This window comes from Sciurus vulgaris, assembly GCF_902686455.1.
Source record: "Sciurus vulgaris genome assembly, chromosome: 17".
Classification (NCBI taxonomy): Eukaryota; Metazoa; Chordata; class Mammalia; order Rodentia; family Sciuridae; genus Sciurus; species Sciurus vulgaris.
In genome coordinates, this window is record NC_136478.1 from 49,063,324 (window position 1) to 49,087,557 (window position 24,234).

At 38.1% G+C, this 24,234-nt stretch overlaps 1 protein-coding gene and 1 pseudogene across 8 annotated transcripts; one reads left to right on the forward strand and one right to left on the reverse strand.

Moving 5' to 3' along the window:
* Positions 1-126: 126 nt before the first annotated feature.
* Positions 127-24,069, reverse strand: LOC306649174 (uncharacterized protein). 7 transcript variants are annotated; one of them, XR_013760584.1, is made up of 6 exons: positions 23,785-24,069; positions 15,604-15,691; positions 13,737-13,863; positions 11,454-11,552; positions 1,354-3,313; positions 127-1,313 (listed from the first exon to the last, which is right to left on the reverse strand). XR_013760584.1 is itself a non-coding variant. In XM_079119957.1 (5 exons), the coding sequence occupies exons 2-5, from the start codon at positions 15,610-15,612 to the stop codon at positions 1,947-1,949; spliced, it is 1,602 nt and encodes a 533-aa protein (XP_078976083.1). In that variant the 5' UTR covers positions 15,613-15,691; positions 23,785-24,069; the 3' UTR covers positions 127-1,946. The 7 variants fall into 7 exon arrangements, 6 of the variants coding, with proteins under 6 accessions (XP_078976083.1, XP_078976087.1, XP_078976084.1 ...); XM_079119957.1 differs by having other exon boundaries at positions 127-3,313; XM_079119961.1 differs by having other exon boundaries at positions 127-3,313; positions 11,454-11,549; positions 23,785-24,063.
* LOC306649192 (large ribosomal subunit protein eL43-like) lies at positions 16,202-19,283 on the forward strand (annotated as a pseudogene). Its single transcript has one exon. The product of its transcript is annotated as a large ribosomal subunit protein eL43-like (transcript).
* Positions 24,070-24,234: the final 165 nt, after the last annotated feature.

Consider the following 24,234-nt stretch of genomic DNA (forward strand, 5'->3'; position numbering starts at 1 on the left):
TTTTAATTTGGACTGGCCACATTTCAAGTGTTCAATATCTCAATTTCAAGTGATCAACATGTTACTAGTGACTATTAGTGCAGGTCAAGTTCACGTTTCCACCTTTAGTCAGTCACTGCTTTTAAAAAAAAAAAATATTTTGTTTTAGGTGTAGGTAGACACAATACCTCCATTTCATTCCTATGTGGTGCTGAGGATTGAACCCAGAGCCCCAGGCATGCTAGGCTAGTGCTCTACCACTGAGTCACGACCCCAGCTTGCTGCTTTTCTTTACTTATTTTTTAAACATATGGAATGCCTACTGTGTGACAGATACTGTAATTGACACAGAGACAATGAGCAAAATCTGGACCCTCTGTCACAACTTTCTCAATACATTATAGTGTATTTAATATCCCAATGTGCAGACCTTTGGTAACATCCACAAATTTTAATATTTAGGCATTTAAAAATCATCCTTTTCAAACTGGCTATAATTTCATCAATTTTCTTCAGAAGAACATTATAGAAATTTTCAAATACATAAAAACTCATAAGAGAATTTCAAAAACAAAACAAATAAAAACCAAAAACCATGTACTCAACATCTAGTTGGCCATCTTTTTACCTATCTTATGTTATCCCCCTCACTTTTTTTTTTTTTTTTTTAATTTGGGATTGAACCCAGGGGTGCTTAACCACAGAGCCACATCCCCAGACCTTTTAATTTTTTTTTAAGACAGGGTCTTGCTAAGTTGCTGAGACTGGCCTCAAACTTGTGCTCCTCCTGCCTCAGCCTCCCAAGTTGCTGGCATTACAGGTGTGTGCTACCATGCCTGGCTCTCACTTCTTTTGCATGAACATTTAAAGAACATTCCAGACATCACAGCATCTTATGTATATACATCCCTAAGGGATAGACTTTTTTTTTTTTTTTAACATAACCAAAATGCTATTCTGCACACCCAATAAAAACAATTTATTAACATTATCTACTACTAGGAACATTCCCATTTTCCCAATTGTTGTGAAAAAATGTCATGACCTGAAGAACCATTCTTTCATTGCATTTGATTGATATGGCTCTAGTTTTTTCAGTATCTTAGGAGTTCTAGCTCCTTTTCTCAATGTCATTTTATTGGTTGAGAAGCTGTGTCACTTCTCTTGTAGAATCACCCACATTTAGATTTGCTTCTTGCTGTGTCATGTAATTATGTTCCTCCATTCCCTACTTTCTCTAAACTTGGAGTTGGATATTCAGGCTTGAATTCAGGTTCAGCATTTTTGGTAAGATGAGTATATTTTATTGCACATTAGGAGGCACATAATATTTTCTTGTCCTACTTCTGATCATTGGATTCAGATGTTGTCAGCCTGATCTGTTCACTGTAAAGTTCAAGTCAACCTTTCACTTAATGGCCTTGACCTCTATGGAGAACTGGTTCTACATCCATTATTACATTACATGCTACAACATGTTTTTTTTTCCTAATAGAACTTTCTAATTCTATAATTCTTTGTGCATTCATTTACTGGAATTCTCTAACAAAGAACTTTACCTCATTAACTTCTGGTTGTCGTGAAATACAGTTTATGTAGGAAATTCAGACTAAATGACTTTTCTCTCTTTTCATTTATCTGTTTTCAGCGTGAGATGGTGCCCTGGCGACCTTCGCAGGCACACCACACAGACAGAAGAGGGATGATGAAAGAACAAAAGCTTTTCCATACTTCTTAAACAAAATTCCTTTCTAGAGTCAATTTCCTACAGTTTAACATGGCTTGACTGGTGAAAAAAGGCTGCTACATAGTCATTAAATTAACATATTGTTTCCTTTAAATACAAACTTTATACTAGGTTGTGAGCATGAAGCAAAAGGGATTCCTACATTTGAAAACCCCCCTCTAGAATTTATTTTCTAATGCTCCTTAACACTATGTTCACATTTGAAGGATTCTCATAGTTATTAAGTTACGTTATGAATTCGCTGATGGTAAGTAAGGTGTGAATGTTGTCTGAAGGCCTTCTTACATTCCGAACATTTGTAGGGTTTCTCACCAGAATGAATTCTCTGGTGTTGAATAAGCGATGAATGAAGTCTGAAGGCCTTGCCACACTCCTTACAGTCATAGGGTTTCTCTCCAGTGTGAATGCTCTGATGCTGAGTGAGTTGTGAGAGCAGTCTGAAAGTCTTCTCGCATTCCTTACATTTGTAGGGTTTCTCACCAAAGTGAATGCTCTGGTGTTGCGTGAGTTGTGAGAACAGCCGGAAGGCCTTCCCACATTCCTTACAGTCATAGGGTTTCTCTCCAATATGAATACCTTGATGTGAAATTAGTTCTGAGTACCTACGAAAGAACTTCTGACACTCCTTGCATTCGTAAGGTTTCTCACCTGTATGAATTCTCTGATGGAGAGTCAGGTGATAGCCGCGACTGAAGGTCTTCCCGCACTCCTTGCAATCGTAGGGCTTCTCGCCGGTGTGGATCCTCTGATGCAGAGTCAGCTGCTGCCGCACCCTGAAGGCCTTCCCGCACTCCTTGCAGTCATAGGGCTTGTCGCCGGTGTGGAGTTTGTGATGGATTCGAAGGCCGGTACTGCACAGGAAAGCCTGCCCGCATTCCTTACACTCATAGCACTTCTCGCCAATGTTAAGCCTCTGGTGTCGAGTAAGGTGTGCGTACTGCCGGAAGGTCTTCCCGCACTCCTTACACTCATAGGGCTTCTCGCCCGTGTGAATCCGCTGATGCAGAGTAAGTTGGCCCCGCACTCTGAAGGCCTTCCCACATTCCTTACATTCGTAGGGCTTCTCACCAATATGAATCCTCTGATGTACTCGAAGGTCTGAGCTACATGTGAAGATCTTCCCACACTTTTTACACTCATAGAGTTTGTCAGATGTATGAATTCTCTGATGTCTACTCAGGTGGGCACATTGTCTGAAGGCCTTTCCACATTGTTTGCACTCATAGGGCTTCTCCCCAGTATGGATTCTCTGATGGAAAGTCAGTTGCTGGCGTACTCTAAACGCCTTCCCACACTCCCCGCAAGCATAGGGCTTCTCTCTATTATGACTTTTCTGATACAGAGCAAGAGATGTGAGTTTTCTATAAGTGGGTATTTTTTCAGGGGTGTTTTTTGTCACTTGCCTGAAGTAGACTTTGTGAGGACCCTCTTGTTCCTCAAACTTTTTATATTCATAGTCTTCTCCAAAAATGGAATAATCAAGGCCACGACTTTTAATTCTTTCCATTATTTCCCACTGAGATAAATTCATTTCACAAATATCCTTTTCTTGAAATAACTTTTTAGTGTCATATTTGGATTCCAAATCTGAAAGAAAACAAGATAAAAACAGTATTTTCCTATCCTTGAAGAAATAAGCAAATAAAAACTTTATCACAGGAAACAAAAACACCACAGAAAATAAATCTCACTTGAAGTAAATGGGCTAAAAAAACCTATGTAATTGGGGAAAAATAGCTAAGCGTAATATGAAAATGATGAGTTAAGATGAGATTATTTGGATGAAGACTGAAGTTTGAGAATCCCTTCTTAATGTTCTTAGTGATTTGTCTTGTTGGAGATAACAAAGTGTAAACACTTGACCGGGCTAGCCAGGCGTCAGCTCACCATCAGGCCTCAGCTCCACCCCGCGTCCCCTTGGCTGCCTCTCTTACTGTCACCCTTGCCTACTGTTCAGTTCCTAGAATACAATCTTCATTTCTCACAGCTTTTCACTGCCTGTAGAGTGTCCCAGGAATCCCAACTTGGGTTTGGATTCCTTTCAATGGTCATATATCATCTTAAAATTCAGAAAACTATCCCTGCTGACTTCTATTTTATATTCTTTGTTTTCTATCCTAGTCACTTGTTCCTTGCTTAATATTTTCTCAATTTTGTTTTTACTCATGAATATCTCTGCTGCTTATTCTTGTTATTTTCTTACTTTAAACTTTCCCAAAGACAGAAACAAATATTCACTCACCACTGATTAACAGTATGTAGTAACTGCTAATTATTAAATTCCCGTAAGTAGTTAACAATGAATATGCAGCCCTACCTCTAAACCTATGCCTCGTTAAACATTCTTTTTTCTTTGAATACTAAAGATTGAACCCAGGGCATTGCACATGCTAAGGAAGTGCTCTATCAGTAAGCTCCATCACCAACCCTTCTAATTTTTATTTTTGGACACAGGGTCTTGCTAAGCTGCCTGAACTGGCCTCAGATTTGGCAACCTTCCTGCCTCAGCCTCCTGAGTAGTTGGGATATCAGAAGTGTGCCACTGTGCCTGGCTTGATTAAATATTCTTTTTATTATTTCCAACAGAGGTGGGAAACAAGCACATTTAAGCTATCTTCATCAAATATATAAATGGAAAATGGTGATTTCTTTCCACCTGATGACCCTTTTGACAGCCTCTCTACTTACACTTGTAGATATCTCCACTGCAGCTGAACTCTTATTGGTGCAGTCACAAGGGTACTTTGCGTCCTTTTATAACCAGGTAACGAGAAGTTTTACTTATTTATTTTACTTGACTTATTTAATGATACACATCTATGTTATGAATACTCAAACTGTTCAGTTCCTTTACACACTTATCCATATATTCCCTGAAGTCCTCATAGCCAAATCCACTTGGGTACTCCTTATAGTATCTTAATGATTCCTCGGCTTAACAATAGGTTTATGCCATAATAAAAGGTGAGTAAATTCTAAGCAAAAAGATGGTTTTCTCAACTGTGTATTTTCTTAGCAATTTTGTAATAAGTATTCAATACTTTTTTAAAAGATAGGGTTTTAAAAAAATATATATATATGTAAAAAAAAAAAGCAATATTATCTGTAATATGCCCAAACTGAAAAGAATTCCAGTGTCCATCAACAGATAAATGGCTAAGTAAATGACGGCACATCAACATAGAACAAGAGCAAACAGCAGAAATGATGACATGCAACCGTGAGCACAAATCCACAGGGCCTGGTGAGGAAACAAAGGCAGACATAATAGAAAGGATACTGTATGATTTCATCTTTATAAAGTCAAAAGTAAGTGAACTGATTTGTAGTGTTGCCAAAGTCCAACAGTGGTTAACGGCAGAGAGGAGGAATGACTGCCAAGAGTCAGGAGGAGGCCACAGGAGGGATTCCAATAAAGCTCGACTTCTGAGGCTGCTGACAAGAAGGGTGTGATTTCTTTCTTAGAATTCAGTGAACTGCTCACTAATAATTGGTGTATTTTTCTTATGTATATTTATATTTTTAAAAAATCACTTTTGAGCCGGGGTTGTAGCTCAGTGGTAGAGCACTTGCCTAGCATGTGTGAGGCACTGGGTTCAATTCTCAGAACCACATATAAATAAATAAAATAAAGGCCCATTGACAACTAGAAAAATATTTTTAAAAATTTAAGTCGTATGGGTAAAATGTGAGCAGAGAAAATGAATGATGCACAAAATACTGTGATGAAGATTACATGGCTGTTTCCCCGCTTTCCTATGTAAGAAAACAAAAAATTATTGAAATTTTGTAAAATTCTGAGGAGAAAGTCAATTTAGGGTCTCAGTAAGACAAGATATAAGTGATAGATAAGATGACCAGAACTGGCTATGTAACAGTAGTAAATGAGCAGGCAGTTAAGAAGCCATGAAATGGGAAAGGCAGGAAAAAAGGGCGAGAGGAGACCCTGGGGACTGAAAAGGAGTAAGTTAAATTCCATGCATGTACGAACGATCACATCAAAATGAACCCAACTATAATGCACCAATAAAAGCAAACAAAAACAAAAAGGTATGATAAACATTAAGAGATAAGATGGTAATTGTGGATACACTTGCAAGTTAAAAATTTTAAATGAGTAATTTAAAAAGGGAAGTCATAATCCAAATAAAAATAAAGTGCTAAAAAATTTCATAAGAAAAGCAAGCAAATGTTAATGTTCACATCATAAAAGCCCCTACAAATTGATACAAGAAACAGTGAAGAATGGAAAAGTAATGGAATAAAGAAAGTGAGCAGACAATGCACAAAATAAATATAAGCATAAAGAAATTTAGAACAAAAAGTCTATATTCAGTAGTAAACAAATTAGAACAAGTTATAAAATTTATCCTATAAAATATGAAGTTTTCATGAAAAATACAAAACCTTTCCACTGTTGACATAGTAAACCTGAGACTGTCATGTGTCTCCCACTAAGTGACAAACCAGATTAAGACTATGGCACTGCTGGGTGTGGAGGCACATGCCTGTAATCCCAGCTACTTGGGAGGCTGAGGCAGGAGGATCACAAGTTCTAGGTCAGCCTAGACTATTTAAAATAAAATAAAAAGGGCCAGGATGTAGCTAATAAAGTGCTAGAGTTCCAGATTTTTTTTTTTAAATCTTGGTATTTTGAACTATTTGGAAGAAAAATATGTATTTCCCCCTTCTCCACACTATCCAATCAACCCAACCTGTCTGAATCCTTATCATATGCAAACATTTCCTTCATAAGTTGGTTCCACTCCTTCCCGTTTAACTAAAAGTCATTATTTACAAAACTATCTCCTCTTTTTTACCTCATCAGTGTTTCTCTCTTTGAAATCATTCCCTTAAGCCTGTGAACATGTTCTACTACCTCACATCTTAAAATACGCTCCCTTTATTCTATTTGTCTGCTTCTCCTTTATGGCAGAATTTTTCCAGAGAATTGTTTTATTTCTCCTACAGCCTCACCTCCCCACTTCTTGATTGCCTTTCTTCCTTTTTTCTTTTTTAATTTCCCAAGAATTCTTAAAAGAAAACATTACTACACTGTAATCACAGTGACTCAGGAAATCACAAGGTCAAGGCCAGCTTCAGTAACTTAGGGAGGCCCTAAGCAACTTAGCAAGATCCTTTCCTAACGTAAAATATAAAAAGGGCTGAGGATATGGCTCAGTGGTTAAGTGCCCCTGGGTTCAATCCCTGGTACCAAAAACAAACAAACAAAAAACAACTAAAACCAAAAACACAACAAAAGAAAACATTATTACAGAGGGTTTATAACATACACAAAATTAGAACAGTATGATATATCTCCATGTATTCAGTATCAACAACCATCAACCCATTCCCAATAATAGCCTATGTGCAGATCAATCTACTTTCCTCACATTATTTGAAGCAAATCTCAGATATTATGTAATTTCATCTGTACTTATTTCAGTACTTATCTCTAAAAGAACTTTTAACATAACCACAACACCATTATCCAACCCTAAAAAATAATATTAATTCTTTAATATTATCAAAAGTCAATGTTCACTTCCAACAGTCTTAAAATTATAAACCATTTTAAAACAATTTATCTAAAGTTCATAAAGTACAACTGATTGGCATATTTTTTCATCTCTTTTTACCTACAGGTTCTCTCACCATCTTATGATTTCTCTTGTAACGTACGTGTTTAAAAAAGCAGTCTTGGTTCTATAGATTCCCACATTCTGAATTTTGCTAGCCATATTCCTAAGGGGTAGAACATGTTCCTTTGTCTTCTTCCCATGAATTGGGAGGTGGCTTTAGAAGCTTGATCATCTACTCAGGATCAATTATATTCTCAAAGTTACTTTATAGGTGATGCTGTGTTCTTCAGTTAGAGGAAACACAATGTCTGAGTGTCTACTTCTGTGCTACTATCAGCACTGATATTCAATACTGAGATCCAGTATCATTAGGAGTTCCAATTTGGTAACATTCTATCATTCCTTCTTCATTCACTGAATAACTTTATGAAGAGAAACATACTTCCATCTACCATCTACTGGTATATTTCTTCTAACAAAGGCAGGACAAATGCTTCTTTGAGTTTGTTTTTTTTTTTTTTTTTTTTCCTGATGCAAAAGCAAAAGGGTCTTTATTGAAAGCTCGAGCTCAGACTCACAGCATTCACTGACCTGCTGAGAGTCCCAAGTCCCAATTCAGTGGGATTTTTATGAGCTCCACAGTAGAGCAGGAAATTTGAACAAAGCAGAGTACACAACTGGCTGATCTTTCAGCATGTGTGGTTTGGCATGTTTCCATTGGCTTAGGGTACCCAGGTCTTAACATTTTGAAGTGTATGTTTTGGAATGCTAGGCATTGGCTTGTTAGCTCCTGATTGTTTGTTTGCCAAAGGCCAGTCCTAATCTAGTAGCCTTCCTGGAATTGGCTACCTAGTCCTGAAATCTTTCATGCCCTGAATGCAGCCTGTCATGACTGTGGTTTAGCTCCCTTTTTTTTTTTTTTTAATTTTTATTATTTTTTTATTGTAAACAAATGGGATACATGTTGTTTCTCTGTCTGTACATGGCGTAAAGGCATACCATTTGTGTAATCATAAATTTACATACGGTAATGTTGTTTGATTCATTCTGTTATTTTTTCCCTTCCCCCCACCCCTCCCACCCCTCTTTTCCCTCTATACAGTCCTACCTTCCTCCATTCTTGCCCCCCTCCCTAACCCTAACTCTAACCCTAACACTAACCCCTCCCTCCCCCATTATGTGTCATCATCCACTTATTAGCGATATCATTCGTCCTTTGGTTTTTTGAGATTGGCTTATCTCACTTAGCATGATATTCTCCAATTTCATCCATTTGCCTGCAAATGCCATAATTTTATCATTCTTTATGGCTGAGTAATATTCCATTGTGTGTGTGTGTATATATATATATATATATATATATACACATATATACCACAGTTTCTTTATCCATTCATCAATTGAAGGACATCTAGGTTGGTTCCACAATCTGGCTACTGTGAATTGAGCAGCTATGAACATTGATGTGGCTGTATCTCTGTAGTATGCTGATTTTAAGTCCTTTGGATATAGGCCAAGGAGTGGGACAGCTGGGTCAAATGATGGTTCCATTCCAAGTTTTCTAAGGAATCTCCACACTGCTTTCCAGAGTGGCTGCACTAATTTGCAGCCCCACCAGCAATGGATGAGTGTACCTTTCTCCCCACATCCTCGCCAACACCTGTTGTTGCTTGTATTCTTGATAATCGCCATTCTAATTGGGGTGAGATGGAATCTTAGGGTGGTTTTGATTTGCATTTCTCTTATTACTAGAGATGTTGAACATTTTTCTGTATGTTTGTTGATTGCTTGTAGATCTTCTTCTGTGAAGTGTCTATTCATTTCCTTAGCCCATTTGTCGATTAGATTATTTGTATTCTTGGTGTAGAGTTTTTTGAGTTCTTTATAGATTCTGGAGATTAGTGCTCTATCTGAAGTATGATTGGCAAAGATTTTCTCCCACTCTGTAGGCTCTTTCTTCGCATTGCTGATAGTTTCCTTTGCTGAGAGAAAGCTTTTTAGTTTGAATCTATCCCAGTTATTGATTCTTGCTTTTATTTCTTGCGCTGTGGGAGTCCTGTTGAGGAAGTCTGGTCCTAAGCCGACATGTTGAAGATCTGGACCTACTTTTTCTTCTATAATCTGCAGGGTCTCTGGTCTGATTCCGAGGTCCTTAATCCATTTTGAGTTTAGTTTCGTGCATGGTGAGAGATATGGGTCTAGTTTCATTCTGTTGCATGTGGATTTCCAATTCTCCCAGCACCATTTGTTGAAGAGGCTATCTTTTCTCCATTGCATATTTTTGGCACCTTTGTCTAGTATGAGAAAATTGTATTTATTTGGGTTTGTGTCCATGTCCTCTATTCTGTACCATTGATCTACCTTTCTATTTTGGTACCAATACCATGCCGTTTTGTTACATTGCTTTGTAGTAGAGTTGAAGATCTGGTATTGCGATACCCCCTGTTTCACTCTTCCTGCTAAGGATTGCTTTAGCTATTCTGGGTTTCTTTTTCTTCCAGATGAATTTCATAATTGCTTGCTCTATTTCTGTAAGGTATGTCATTGGGATTTTAATTGGAATTGCATTGAATTTGTATAGCACTTTAGGTAGTATGGCCATTTTGACAATATTAATTCTTCCTATCCAAGAACATGAGAGATCTTTCCATCTTCTAAGGTTTTCTTTAATTTCTTTCTTTAGTGTTGTATAGTTCTCATTGTAGAGGTCTTTCACCTCTTTTGTGAGATTGATTCCCAAGTATTTTATTTTTTTCGAGGCTATTGTGAATGGGGTAGTTTTCCTGATTATTCTTTCCAAAGATTCATCACTTATGTATAAAAATGCATTAGATTTATGTGCATTGATCTTATATCCCGCTACTTTACTGAATTCACCTATGAGTTCTAAAAGTTTTCTGGTGGAATTTCCTGGTTCCTCTAAGTATATAATCATATCCTCAGCAAATAGGGATTGTTTGAGTTCTTCTTTTCCTATTCGTATCCCTTTAATTTCTTTGGTCTGTCTAATTGCTCTGGCTAGAGTTTCAAGGACGATATTGAATAGAAGTGGTGAAAGAGGGCATCCCTGCCTTGTTCCAGTTTTTAGGGGGAATGCTTTCAGTTTTTCACCATTTAGAATGATATTAGCCATGGGCTTAGCATAGATGGCCTTTACAATGTTAAGGAATGTTCCCACTATCCCTATTTTTTCTAGTGTTTTGAGCATGAAGGGGTGCTGTATTTTATCAAATGCTTTTTCTGCATCTATTGAAATAATCATGTGATTCTTGACTTTAAGTCTATTGAGTTTGTTTTTAAAATTAGTTAACACTTGAGTATATTCCAATGGCCAACAATTTGCTATTAATATCATTAAGGATTTATGGAGGGGGTTGGAGGTGTAGCTCAGTGGTAGAGTGCTTGCTTCGCATCCTTGAGGCCCTGAATTGGATCCCCAGCACCCCCCACACACAAAAAAATTATGGAATTAAGTATATTTTATGTGTTAGAAGCATTATTAAAAGTGTAATAACACTCAAATGATCCCATGTTCAGTCAATTGGAGCTTCTTCAAACTGGTTCCTCTTCCCTGACCACTCTACCTAAAATTCACTCATTCTAATTCTCCATATCATTACCTTATTCACTTATATTTATACTACTTAATCATTTCCGTATATTTCGTAAGCCTCTTATTTGCTTTGTCTTGCAGTGCTGGGGATCAAACTCAGGGCCTCACATATGCTAGGCAAGTACTCTATACTCCAGCCCAGGTTGTTCATGTGTTTACGTGTTGGTTTATAGACTGCCCCACTACAGTGTAAACTCCACGAAAGGAGAGCAACAAAGAAATAAAAAAGTTAAAATACAAAAGATGAGCTAGAAGGAATTAGATCCAAAATACAGGTAAAATGGTTACTATTAGGGAAGAAAGTTTACCCCTCCTGACGTGGGAGGGAAATATGAGTATGAGAAACAAGTGATAAGCTGAGTGAAGATGAAATTTCTTTGGTAACTCATACTGAGAAGATCTAAGTTTTCTTCTCAAGTTTTAGGTCTCCTCTTCACATACAAGATCTGTGGGGGCGGGGGCTGTTTCCTTCTAGAAACCTTCCCAGCAGGTGTGTGCCATGCTATAACACCCAACAGCACTCACTCACCTAGGCTCCATCTTCTGTTCTCATCCCTCACAATCATCCAGGGCTCCTTCCCTTGTTCCAACAGGGTAATCACATCTGGCTTAGAAATTGAACATCCTGCTTGACAGAAGAAAATCAAACACATTATAGAAAGAATTTATTTAATCAAGTTTTCAGAATAAAAAAGGTTATTAGGATTGAAACCATTCAAATTATAATTACTGCAGGAAGCCCAAGTTTGAATTAGGAAAAACCATGAAGCTTCATGGTGAAAGTAGTAGTTTGGGAAATGCTACTGGAGATGAGACAGGTATTAAAGTTGAACAAGCTGACGGATATGAACCACCAGTTCGAGAATCTGTTTAAAATTCAGATTTTTAATAGTGACAAATAAAACATCCTATTTGTGGGGAAAAAAAGGGTTGGGGATGTAACTCAGTGGCAGAGCACTTGCTTAGCATATGTGAGGGCCTGGATTCCATTACTAGGACTGCAAAAAAGAAATAAAAAAACATAAAATCCTTATATACCTATAAGAAATACATGTTTTATGTATATATACTTATATTTATTTATATATATATGTTTTATACACACACACACACACATTATAATTACTTCAGGATCACAAAGAAAAACAAGAACTGAGAGGTAGGTACATGGTTTTATTTTAATTTAAACTCATATTAGGCTGTCCTTTGAGAGAAAGTAATAGTTGAGAAGACTGGTTTTGAATCCTGCCTCTGAGAGCTGGGTTACCAGAGCAAATAATATGATCTCTCTGTGGCTCAATTTGCTCAGTTGTAAAAAGGAGATAAAGATATAGTGTATATGGGGCTGGGGAGATAGCACAGCTGGTAGAGTGCTTGCCTTGCAAGCACAAGGCCCTGAGTTCGATACCCAGTACCGAAAAAAAAAAAAAAAAAAGATATAGTGTATACACAGGATTGTTGTGAGGCTTGATTTAATGTGTTAAGATTACTCCTAGAGTATCACAACCATATGCTTATTAGTAATATTTTTTAATATTATTTTGCTGACAGAAAAATAATAAGCTTTGTGCCAGGATATTCACCTAATGTTAAATGCAAAGTTCATGTATTTTAGACTTTTAAGCACAAAGCAGTTGTAAAATAATGTCAGCTGGGCATAGGGTGTGTATCAAAGCAAATTGGGAGGCTGAGGCAAGAGGATCACAAGTTCAAGGCCAGCCTCAGCAACTCAGCAAGACTCTTTCTCAAAATAAAAAATAAAAAGGAGGTTTGGGGATGTAGCTCAGTGGTAGAGCGTCCCTAGGTTCCATCCTCACTACTACAAAAAAAAGAAAAAAGAAAGAAAAAAAAAAGTTAATATGTCTACTTTAGGAAACTGAGTATGTCTACTTGAGTTTTTTTTTTGTTTTTTTTTTTTTGTTTGTTTTGTTTTTAAATTTGGTACTGGGGATTGAACCCAAGGGATTACAGGCATCCAATAGAGTTTTGACAAACTGTGGATTCAACCCCAGCACCATATACATTGTACAGACTCTTTTAATAGATAGGCAGAGCCAGAAACTCTATCTTCCTATTCTCATTACAGGTGAGTCCACAAATAACATGAACCAGCAGTATGAAATTTAATTTCATATATACATGTGTATATATATACATATACACATATATATATGTTGCACATGGACATAATACATTTATTTATTTATATGTGGTGCTGAGGATTGAACCTAGTGCCTCACTAGTGCTAGGCAAGTGCTCTGCCACTGAGCCAGAACCCCAGCCCCTGAAATTTGATTTCTTTGACAGTACTTTTGTTGTATTTTAAGAATTTATACCAGCTGCTATTAAAGAGCAGTAATAACAGCTGGGCACGGTAGCACACATCTGTAATCCCAGTGACTTGGGAGGATTCAGGAAGAGGATCACAAGTTCAAAGCAAGCCTCAGCCATTTAGTGAGGCCCTAAGCAATTCAGGGAGATCCTGTCTCTAAATAAAATATAAAAAAAAGGGGCTGGGATAAATAAAATAAAGGTCCCTCAACAACAACAACAACAAAAAAAAGGGGTTTAGGGATGTGGTTTAATGGTAAAGTACTCCTGGATTCAATCCCTGTCTTAAAAAAAAAAAAAAATGAAGACATAGTAAGACAAAGGAAAATGTAACGGTCACTGAATTTGGGGAGAAGATAAAAGTGCTTAATAGAAGATACCCATTTCTAAACCAAAAAGAGATTGTCAGCTAGCTTTCAGAAAGAAAGCCTTGAAATTCAGTCTTGTTTATTTCTAAATTATTTCACACAGATAAGCTTACCCAATGATAACAAGTTGCTATAGTTTTCTAAAATCACATCTCTGTACAAATTCCTCTGATAGGAGTTCAGGCATTCCCACTCCTCCTGAGAAAAGTCTACAGTCACATCTCTGAACATCACCAAATCCTGAAATGACAAACCCATGTATTGTTTGTAAGATAAAAGAACATTTTCAAGGTGGAAAAAGAGTCTTGATTATCTGCTCATTTTATATGTTAAGTGAATAAGCCAAAGCTGGACACCCATGATATGGGTTAAGTGGGAATAAGGAAATAAGCATGACCAAAACAGAGTATCTACATGTTCTTGAAGATTTCCTCCTTTCCCTCTCTTTCTGGTTCCAGGGCTTTGCACTCTACCACTGAGCTACATTCCCAGTCCTCTTGAAGGTTTCTTAATGTATACAAGGGGTTGGTAAGCATTTTCCATATGAGGCCAATAATGTAGGCTTTGCATACCACACATCATCTCTGTTGCATATTCCTTTTTTAAAAACAGTTCTTTCAAAATGCCATCTGCTTGTAGGCTGTACAAATACAGTTCCCGGGCCGAATGTACAAATGCATAGAATTTGTAGTTTGCCCACGATTACTACAGCTAAAATTTACATATAAAATGGATACCTAATTTATTTCCAGACATCAAAATTTCCCTATTAACTGAAATAGGTTCATAAGAATACTGCTTACAAAGAGCCTAAAATTACCTTGATAAGTATGATTTACTCTATTCTCTGTTCCTTTAAGAATTAGAAAAGAAAATTAATGGAAATTTTCCCCTAATGAACTGTAAAATCTCTATTTTTAAAAAGCAGTGTTTATATAAAGAATTTCTTCCAGACCTAACTTTATCATTAAATTGCATCATTTGCATTTTTCCTTATCACACCGATTTTTTTAATTAAAAAAAAATTTTAGTTGTTGATGGACCTTTATTTTTATTTATTTATATGTGATGCTAAGAATCGAACCCAGTGCCTCACACATGCTAGGTGAGTGCTCTACCACTGAGCCACAACTCCAGCCCATCCTTATTATAACAAATTTTAAAATTGAACACATAATAGTCAATTTTTTGATGTTAAGACTTAATAATTCTATTAGATATTTTTATACTTTTAAATATATTAAATTACATTTTGAATTTACATTATGCACAATTCTAAAGTTTCAATGTCAAACATGCTAGCTTAGAAACATGGTTACTGAGCAGTTAATTTGTGACTAGTCCATATCAAGTGTGCTGTATGTACTAAATATAGACCATACAGTAAAGATTTTAGAAAGGAAAAAAGGATGTAAAATATGTCAATTTTTATATTGGTTATACTTTGAAAGGATAATATTTTGGTTATATTAGGTTAAATAAAACATTAAAATTAACTGCAATTTGTTTACAATAAAAATAAATTTTAAAAAAATTAACTGCACCTGTTTTTTCAGTGTTACTACTTAAGTATTTAAGATTATATATGTGTTTTGCATATCATTCTATATGTTTAGAATGTGATTATTAGAAAATTTAAACTTATAACTCACATTATATTCTTTTGGGCAGTGTTCTTAGGATCAGTGTTTTCTAACACTAAGAGTCTCAGATCAAATACCAACCCCCACCCTAGGGACTTTATTTCTGCTTCACCTGCTCTAGGCACAGACCAAGCACAATAGAGATGCTGAATAATTTGGTCAGTGTACTGGTGGACACAGGTGGAAAAGAGAGGGGTACACAGGAGGCACCTGAGATGCTCCCTCACTAGGGAGTAGGTGTTGGATGGGGCTCTGTTAGGGAGTCTCAGAGCAACACTGAAAATGTTCGCATAACCTGAAAAAAAAAATGGAATTTCAAATAGAGAAACCAACTTACATGAGCCATGATTTTAGAATTGCAAGAAATGGTCAGTTTTCCTCAAGGTTCATTTACTGAAGAAGTAGACTCCACAGAAAGGCCAGAGCTGTAGGAACAATGTGCAGTCATAAGAAACAGTTCTCAAATTTTAAAAACCATATATACTAGAGCTGGGGATATAGCTCAGTTGGTAGAGTGTGTAGTGCCTCACATGCACAAGGTCTTGGGTTCAATCGCCAGCACCACACACACACACAAACCAAATAGGCCATTTCTCCATCCTGCATGCAATCCTGGCTCCCAAGACACAAAGTCATGAAAGTAAGAGGTAATACATACTCTCCCCCAAACTATAGGGAAGTAAGCTGTACAAGAAACAGACACAGAGCAGACTCTTCTGCATCAAAGCACATGCTCAGGCAGTTTAACAGGAGGGCTTCCAGGAAGTCTCTGTCCCACACCCAGGGAGGAGGATCTGGACATGACAGTGTGCTGCACGGAGTCCTGAGTAGATCCTCCTCCCTCCATTCCCACTTTCTTGGTTGAGAGCAGTCTACACCCTCTAAACCAGAACTTCCTTCTTGGATTTAGAAATCTATTTGACCGCCTCAAACCAGATCACCTGGAGATCTTTAAAATATACTGACTCACATTCGAAACATTTTGATTTAATTAGTATAGCGTAAGACCTGGGAATCAGGATTTTAAAAGACCTCAACAGGTTTTTATAAAATCTCCCTTTGGAGATTATTATAGGCAGCAAAATTTGGTAACCAAACTTCAGTGCATATCAGAATCAACTGGAGGACTAGTTAAAATAGACTGCTGAGGGCTTGGGTTATAGCTCAGTGGTAGAGCGCTTGCCTGGCATGTGTGAGGCCCTGGGTTTGATTCCCAGCACCACATATAAAAAAATAAAGGTTCAACAACTAAAAAAATTTGTTACAAAAAACAAAACAAAACAGGGCTGGGGATATAGCTCAGTTGGCAGAGTGCTGGCCTTGCATGCACAAGGTCCTGGGTTCAATCCCCAGCACCAGAAAAAAACAACAACAAAATGAAAAACACCAAACAACAGACTGCCGAGTATGGAGATTCCTCAAGACACCAGGAGTGCAACCATCATTTGACCCAGTTCTACCACTCCTTGGTATATATCCAAAGGACTTAAAACCAGCATACCACAGTGACATAGTCACATGAATGTTTATAGCAGCTCAATTCACAATAGCCAAGCTATGGAACCAACCTAGTACCCTTCAACAGATGAATGGATAAAAGAAAATGTTGTATATATGCACAATGGAGTGTTACTCAGCCATTAAAAAGAATGACTTTTTCTGGTAAATAGATGGATATCTGGAGAGTATCACGCTAAGTGAAATAAGCCAACCCCCCCCCCCCAAAAAAAAAAGGTCAAATGTTCCCTCTGATATGAGAATGCTAAGATGTAAGGTGAGGGGAGAATAGAACTTCAGTAGATGAGACAAAAGGGAATGAAGGGAAGGGAGACAGGAATAAGGAAAACAGTGGAATGAACTGTCATATCTTTCATATACTCATATGTGAATACACCACCAGTGAAACTTCACATCATGTTCGACCTCAAAAATGGGATCCTAATTAGAATAAGTTATGCTCCATGTATGTATAACGTGTCAAAATACACTCTACTATCACGCACATCTAAAAAGAACAAATTAAAAATTCCCAGAGTTTGGTATTCAGAAGGTTTGGGATTGCCCCTGTGAATCTGCATTTTTAAAAAGCTCCCAGGTGATGCTGATGCTGCTGGTCCAGAGGCCACATTTCAAGAAACACCTGTACAGATCATGCCGAGAGCCATGGCAAAACAGCAGCTGTCCACTGGCATCCCTGTCCCTAGGCTTAACTAGCCCAGAATCCTCAGAGTTCACTGCTCACTATTTTCCTATTCAGGATCATCAGTAATGCCTGCATTATCTCAATTACCATCCAATCTACCTCGATATCCAGACAGCAGAGAAGTAAATATGTGAAACCTGAGCGAGCATTATTCTCTAGGAAGTACCAATAAGTCATCAATTCATTAGTTATAACCTACCAGTAAGTAAGGAGACATATTAAATGAAATAGATTAACAGATCTGAAAAACTGATGATACCTCATATTTGCTAAGGTTTTGGGAAAATAGACACTAAATAGTATGATAAAGAAAGAATGAAATGGTGTGCAAATTGTTTATAATGAGACCAAAAAAAAAAAAAACCTAAATGTTCTTCAAAAATGTTAAATTATGTATTCTCTGAATGGAAATGAGGCACCCATTAAAATTCTTTTTTTAATGTCATGGGAAGATGATCACTACAGGTTTGAAAATAGTACCCGTAGTGTGGCTATATTTTGGCAAGACTACATACACATGCATGCATGTCCATGCGTGTGCATAAAATGACCTAGGAACTGGAATAAAATTTCATTGCGTTACCACTACTAGATGGGATCCCAGGTAATCTTTACTTTGTTCCTTGCTGAAGTTTCTGAATTTTTTAGTTAAAATTTTAGAAGTCTGAATCACATATACCTAGACATAATTCAAAAGAGCTGTAAAAGGGCTCTCGAGGCTAGGGCCTACATCGCAGCGACATGGCTAAATGCACTAAGGTTGGAATCGTCGGTAAATACGGGACCCGCTACGGTGCCTCCCTCCAGAAAATGAAGAAAATTGAAATCAGCCAGCACGCCAAGTACACTTGCTCCTTCCGTGGCAAAACCAAGATGAAGAGACCAGGCTGTGGTGAACTGGCACTGTGGTTCCTGCATGAAAACAGTGGCTGATGGTGCCTGGACCTACAACACTCTTCTGCCGTCACAGTCAAGTCTGCAATCAGGAGGCTGAAGGAACGAAAGACCAGGAGACGTTCTACCATCCCTGGCCTATAAGAAATGGGTTAATTTATATAATAAAACAGCGGATTGCTGTTACTTGTATTAATTGGCTGTTCTGATGTGCACTGCATTAATATTCATTCATTAATATTGAAAAGAGATTTGTAAATTGAAGCCCTTCTAATTTGAATTGGTAAAATTCACTGAGGTGGGTTACTGTCATTCAGTTTTTTGTGTTTTTTTCCAGTGGTCAGATGACAATGGCATGAAACTAAGTCCTACAGGTTAGGTATATGCTTAGCCTTTTTAAAGTAACTTCAACTTTTCAAATACATTGACATGTTTGTACAAATTTGTACAAAATTTGCTTTAAAGGTAAAATATGCTAAAACACACGAAGGATATACATAAATTGCCTCTTTTGCTTTTGCTGTTTCATGTAACTGCACGTTGTATCAATGCCTTTAGAATGTGAAAGGATTACACAACCAATTTTGAATGTGAAAAAAAAAAGAGTTGTACAAGGAATATTACAAACTATTACAAAAGGTCCCCAAAGTTCTATCCCTGCTACCCTGACCCTCATCTTCCAAATCTGAAGGCAACAATTTTTACCTTTCTGAGCTTGTTTCTTTTGGTATTTAAACTCTGTACCTCTTTCTTTTTGTGGGGGTGGAAGGCTTTTCACAGTTAAGCAGGCACTCTACCACTGAGCTCTACTCCCTGCCCATTACATTTCATAACACAGTAATAGTGCTACTTCTGAATTTTTGGTTTTAATCATTACTTACTCATTTCCTACTATGAAAGGCATAGTTTAAGCTATCTTTTACTCAACCACCTCAACCCCACATATGCCCAGTTGCAGTCCTTCCAACATGGTTTTAATTCCACTTCAGGTAAATGAATATTCAGTTCATTTTATTGTGGTCTTGTCAGTGCCATTATAGACTGAGTTATACTCAGATAACTGTACCTTCCTTGCACAAGTCTTTTTCTTCTCTGAAATCAAAATAAGTTCGTTTTTCATAAGCTTAGTTTTCTAGAAAATAATTATTGCTCAATGAAGGATGAAATTCCAAAAGGATATGAAGGATAAAATACCAAATGTGAGCTGGGGACATAGCACTTGCCACTCAATCCTCAGTACTGCATAATTAAGTAAATAAAATAGCAAAGCTCTATTTCATACTCTAAGAATGTAAAACAATCCTTCTGAAATATAGCCAAATGCTTCAAATACCTGTACCCTACCTGGCAAAAGTCAATGCCACATTCCTGTATGTTCCTATCTCTGTAATCCACATGACCTTGAGATGAATAGTTGGTCCAAGACCACAGAAGCCAGAAAGTCTGATGAAGGAATTGCTTGGCTATTTGGAAATTTCTGACCAACAGCTGATTTCCTAATGATTTAGAAAATATCTCTAAAATTAGATACTAAGATAATCAGTCTGATACTAAGATAATACTACGTTTCAGAAAAGAGTAAAGAAATGGAAAATATTCAAGATATACAAAAAGAAGAAGATCAGGGGCTGGGGTTGTGGCTCCATGGTTGAGCGCTTGCCTAGCATGTGTTAGGCACTGGGTTCAAATCTCAGCATCACATGTAAATAAATAAAATAAAGGTCCATCTACAACTTAAAAAATATTTAAAAAAAAGAAAAAGTCAATTTATAAATCAATATAAAATGTGATTAGAGTTCTAAATCATCAAAGGGAAAAAGACATCAACAGATTAAAAAAATATTTAGAATTTCAATTATGAGATTTAAAAATTACTTTAAGGGCTGGGGTTAATTTAGTTTAGATGGAGTGTCCATCTAAACTAAATTTATATATATACATATATAAATTTTAAAAATTAACTTTAAAATCATAAATTAAAACAACCAAAATCTCTTAATCTAATAATTATACATATCTAAATGGTTTGTCAAACCAGAGATGGATTAAAGGAATTTTACCTTAAAAATTCTTAAGAGCATTGAATTCCTCTTTTCAACTAGTATTATCCTGTTCTTCAAAAATAAAACCACACACATAAACACATTTGCTTTTAGAAGTATTTTGGGGAAAATACACTCTAAAATATTAATAGTGATTGTATCTCAATGTTGATACCATTGATAACATTAATTTTCTTTATGGATTCCTGTTACTAATTATTTCACAAATCTGCATTAATTCTATCAGAAATAGAAGAAAAAGCTAAACCCATTAAAATTATAATTTAGTGGGAGGAGAGGATAATCTACAGTTATGAAGAAAACTAATTAAATGGGACTGAATAAGTGGTAACAGGGTCTTGCTGAGTTCCTCAGGGCCTCGCCAAGTTGCTCTAGTTGCCAAGGCTGGGTTTTAACTTGAGATCCTCCTGCCTCAGCCTCTGAAGTCACTGAACTGCTTCACTCAGCTTGTAGGGAAATTCTTGTAAATGAAAAACATAATTATTATTAGTTCCTGAATATTTATTTTACCAATTCCCTGATATCCTTCCTTCACGACCACAATCCTGGTTCATAACATTTCCAAAGCGGTTATGAGACAACATGAGCCTGGAGCATTTAGCATAACCTATAATCCCAGGTACTCAGGGAGGCTGATGCAAATTCTAGGCCAGCCCAGGCAATTTAGTGAAAGATGCTGTCTGAACAAAAAGCAACAGGCTCAGGGGATGTTGCTCAGCGGTAGAGGGCTTGCCTAGCAAGTGGGAAACCCTGGGTGCAATTCCCAATACAGCAAGAAAGAAGAAAAAAGAAAAAAGAGAGAAAGAATATACAGCAAAGACAAATGCTTAATTTCATAGCAGCTGTTTAATAATTAGTCTCAAAAATAAAGTTATTAAATATTTGCTCTTTTACTATTAAATTACTGCCAAAATAGCTTATAAACCTTTATCATAGCATCAAGATTCTTACATAACCTAACAACTTCTTGAAGAATTTTACTCACAACAAGCAATACTTCTTGAAATTACATTTTTTCCCTCATAACTAAATGTAAACAAAATTTTTATTATTACATAAACCTATCCCTGCATTAAAAAAAAAAAAAAAGCCTCCAGTTTTATTATTTCCTCCTATGCTGGGCAAAGGAGTGCCCATGGCTGTAATCCCAGCAACTAGAGAGGCTAAGATAGGAGGATCACAAGTTTAAGGCTAGTCAGCAACTCAACAAAATACTGTCTCAAAAAACCATTTTTTTTTTTTTTTTTTTTTTGAGAAGGGCTGTGGATGTAGCTTAAAGGTATACACCCTGGGTTCAATCCCTAGTGCCCAAAACAAACAAACAAACAAACAAAAAAATCCCCTTCATGTAATGGAGGAGTGTGATTTAACTCATAGTTAATTGCACATTTTCATTGCCCTTGGAAATACAGAAAGCTGATAGGCAATGACTGAACATCACCCTTTAATAGTAATAGCTATTATTAATTTGGGATTAAGTGCCAAGTATTTTTCAATGAGTTGTACAGCTATTAATTCATGAAATCATAAAAGTTGCTTTTCAATATATACTATTACAATTCTGACTTTACAAAACATGAAGCAGCACAAAACAGTTCAAAGTTGCTCAAATTTGAGTCACAGGATTCAAATCCTCTTTTTTGTCCCCTCCTTTAGAATTATTTAATCATAAATGTACAACAGATTATTCACACACATTTAAATTTTTTTAAAAAAGAAAAATGTTATATCTTATTACAGCACAATCTTGGCTAATAGTTTTTCAAATCTTTGAGAAAAATCTTAAAAAATGGTTTTACATGTCTCACCTGGAATCTACAAATTGAACATTATCAAAGAAGGAATTCAAATCTCTTAATCTAGGCGCAATATTCTTAGTCACTACTATTTTACCCTTTCTCGGTCCATTCACAGATATACCCAAAACAAACTCATGCTGCCCAACCTCAAACCACACCTGGCTGGTACCAAAATTTCTTTTGTTTCTTTTTCTTTCTTTCTTTCTTTCTTTTTTTTTTTTTTTAATTGTTTTAGTTGTAGATGGACACAATACCTTTATCTTATTTATTTTTATGCAATGCTGAGGATTGAACCCAGTGCCTCACAGGTGCCAGGCAAGCGCTCTACCACTGAGCCACAACCCCAGCATTGGTACCAAAATTTCATTCATGAATTTCCTGGATTAAAACCAACAACAACATCAAAAACAAACAAACAAAAAACTCCACTCCTACTCTGGAATAACTAAGGTATATAAACCCTACATTACTACTTAACAAATCACAGCCAAGAACAAACCATGAACACTAGCCTTCAGTAGGCATACTTCCAGATCATCAGAAACCTTAGAAAACCAGTGCTTATATAATAATCTCTTAATTAGGTCCCTTGTCATTGACTATGTAGGGAAATCCTAAGGCCCAAATTAATGACTGAGCCACGTCCCCAGCCCTAACAGATCAGTCTTAAAGAGGACCTTTCAAGGAAAGGTAATCAAATAATCCTGTGTTCTGAAAATGAAATGCATTTCATAGAAACAAAGAAGCCACACAGACTCACAGGAAATCTGGCTCTTGGAGGAGCAACAGCAATGCGCTTCACCTTTTCAAAGCCCTTTTCTGAGACTGGCAGGACAGCAGAAGCAGAGAGGATTCATGACACCCAGGGTTTGTCTGGACTCTCAGAACCCACCCTCCATGCTCCCACGGCTTGGGATAACCCCCGCCGGCATGCATGCACGAATGCAAACGGGAAGGAGATGGGAGAAGGCCCGCAGTCACCCCTATCTGGGTTCACATCTGTAAATAAGATGTAGCTGGACACCTGAGTCTGCTCCTCCCCGGGGGACCGCCACCAATCCTGTTCAGAGCTGTCCAGCGGGTCCTCCCAGTCCCCAGAGGCCTGACCGGAATCTAGGTCCCACCCAGCGTTTTGCAGGGGACTTCCACTGTGGCCCTCCAGCTCTGACTTCCCTCTAGGGCGTTCTTCACCGCCAGGCCCAGGTGGCTGAAGCGAGACAGCGGAGGTGCGCGGGGTCTCAGGATCTCGCATAGCACGATAGGCCGCACCCACAAACCCGGACCGGCACCGTTACTGCCACACCGGCCCCCGGGGCTCAGGATCCGCAGAGCCTGGCCGGTCCCGCGCTCCTTTCCCCAAGAAAAACGGCGGCCACACCCGATTCTGGCTCACCGCGCTCAGTTCTCACCGGACCCCGAGAACCGCCAAGCCCCGGATTCCGCGACTGGAGAACCCGGAGGGCGCCCGACTCGGTCCGCAGTGCGCAGGCGCGGGACAGGGGCGAGTCCCGGGCTACTCCCGGCTGGAAAGGCGAGGAGACCGAGCAGGGACGCAGTACCCGGGAGGAGCTGGCGTCCAGTGGTGGCCCTGTGAGTGACCGGTGCTATTGAGGATAATCCGAGTCTGCTCCCTTATGGGTGTTCTGGCCCCAAACCAGAAGGCCGTATATTCTGGCTTTTTCACTGGGTCCTGGGCTTCTCGCCGCTTGCTCAGGAGGCGACCGGGAGGACCCTGGACTTTCGTTTCTATTTGGACTGCGCAGGCGCACGGGGAACCGGCGCAAATCCGCCCCCGCCCCGCGGAGCCGGGACGGCCGTGGGGCTCCACTTGCTGAGCCGGAAAGAGGAGGTTGAGCCTCGCCTCAGTGGCTGAATACTTAGGACCCTGACGGTGGCGGGGACGCAGCTAGCACCGCCCGGTGCCGCGAGCGTGGTCCCGCGCGAGGCGATCGGCCTGTGGAGTTTGCTGAGTGACCGCCGGGGGTCCCCTTGTGCCAGGCCAAGCGGGG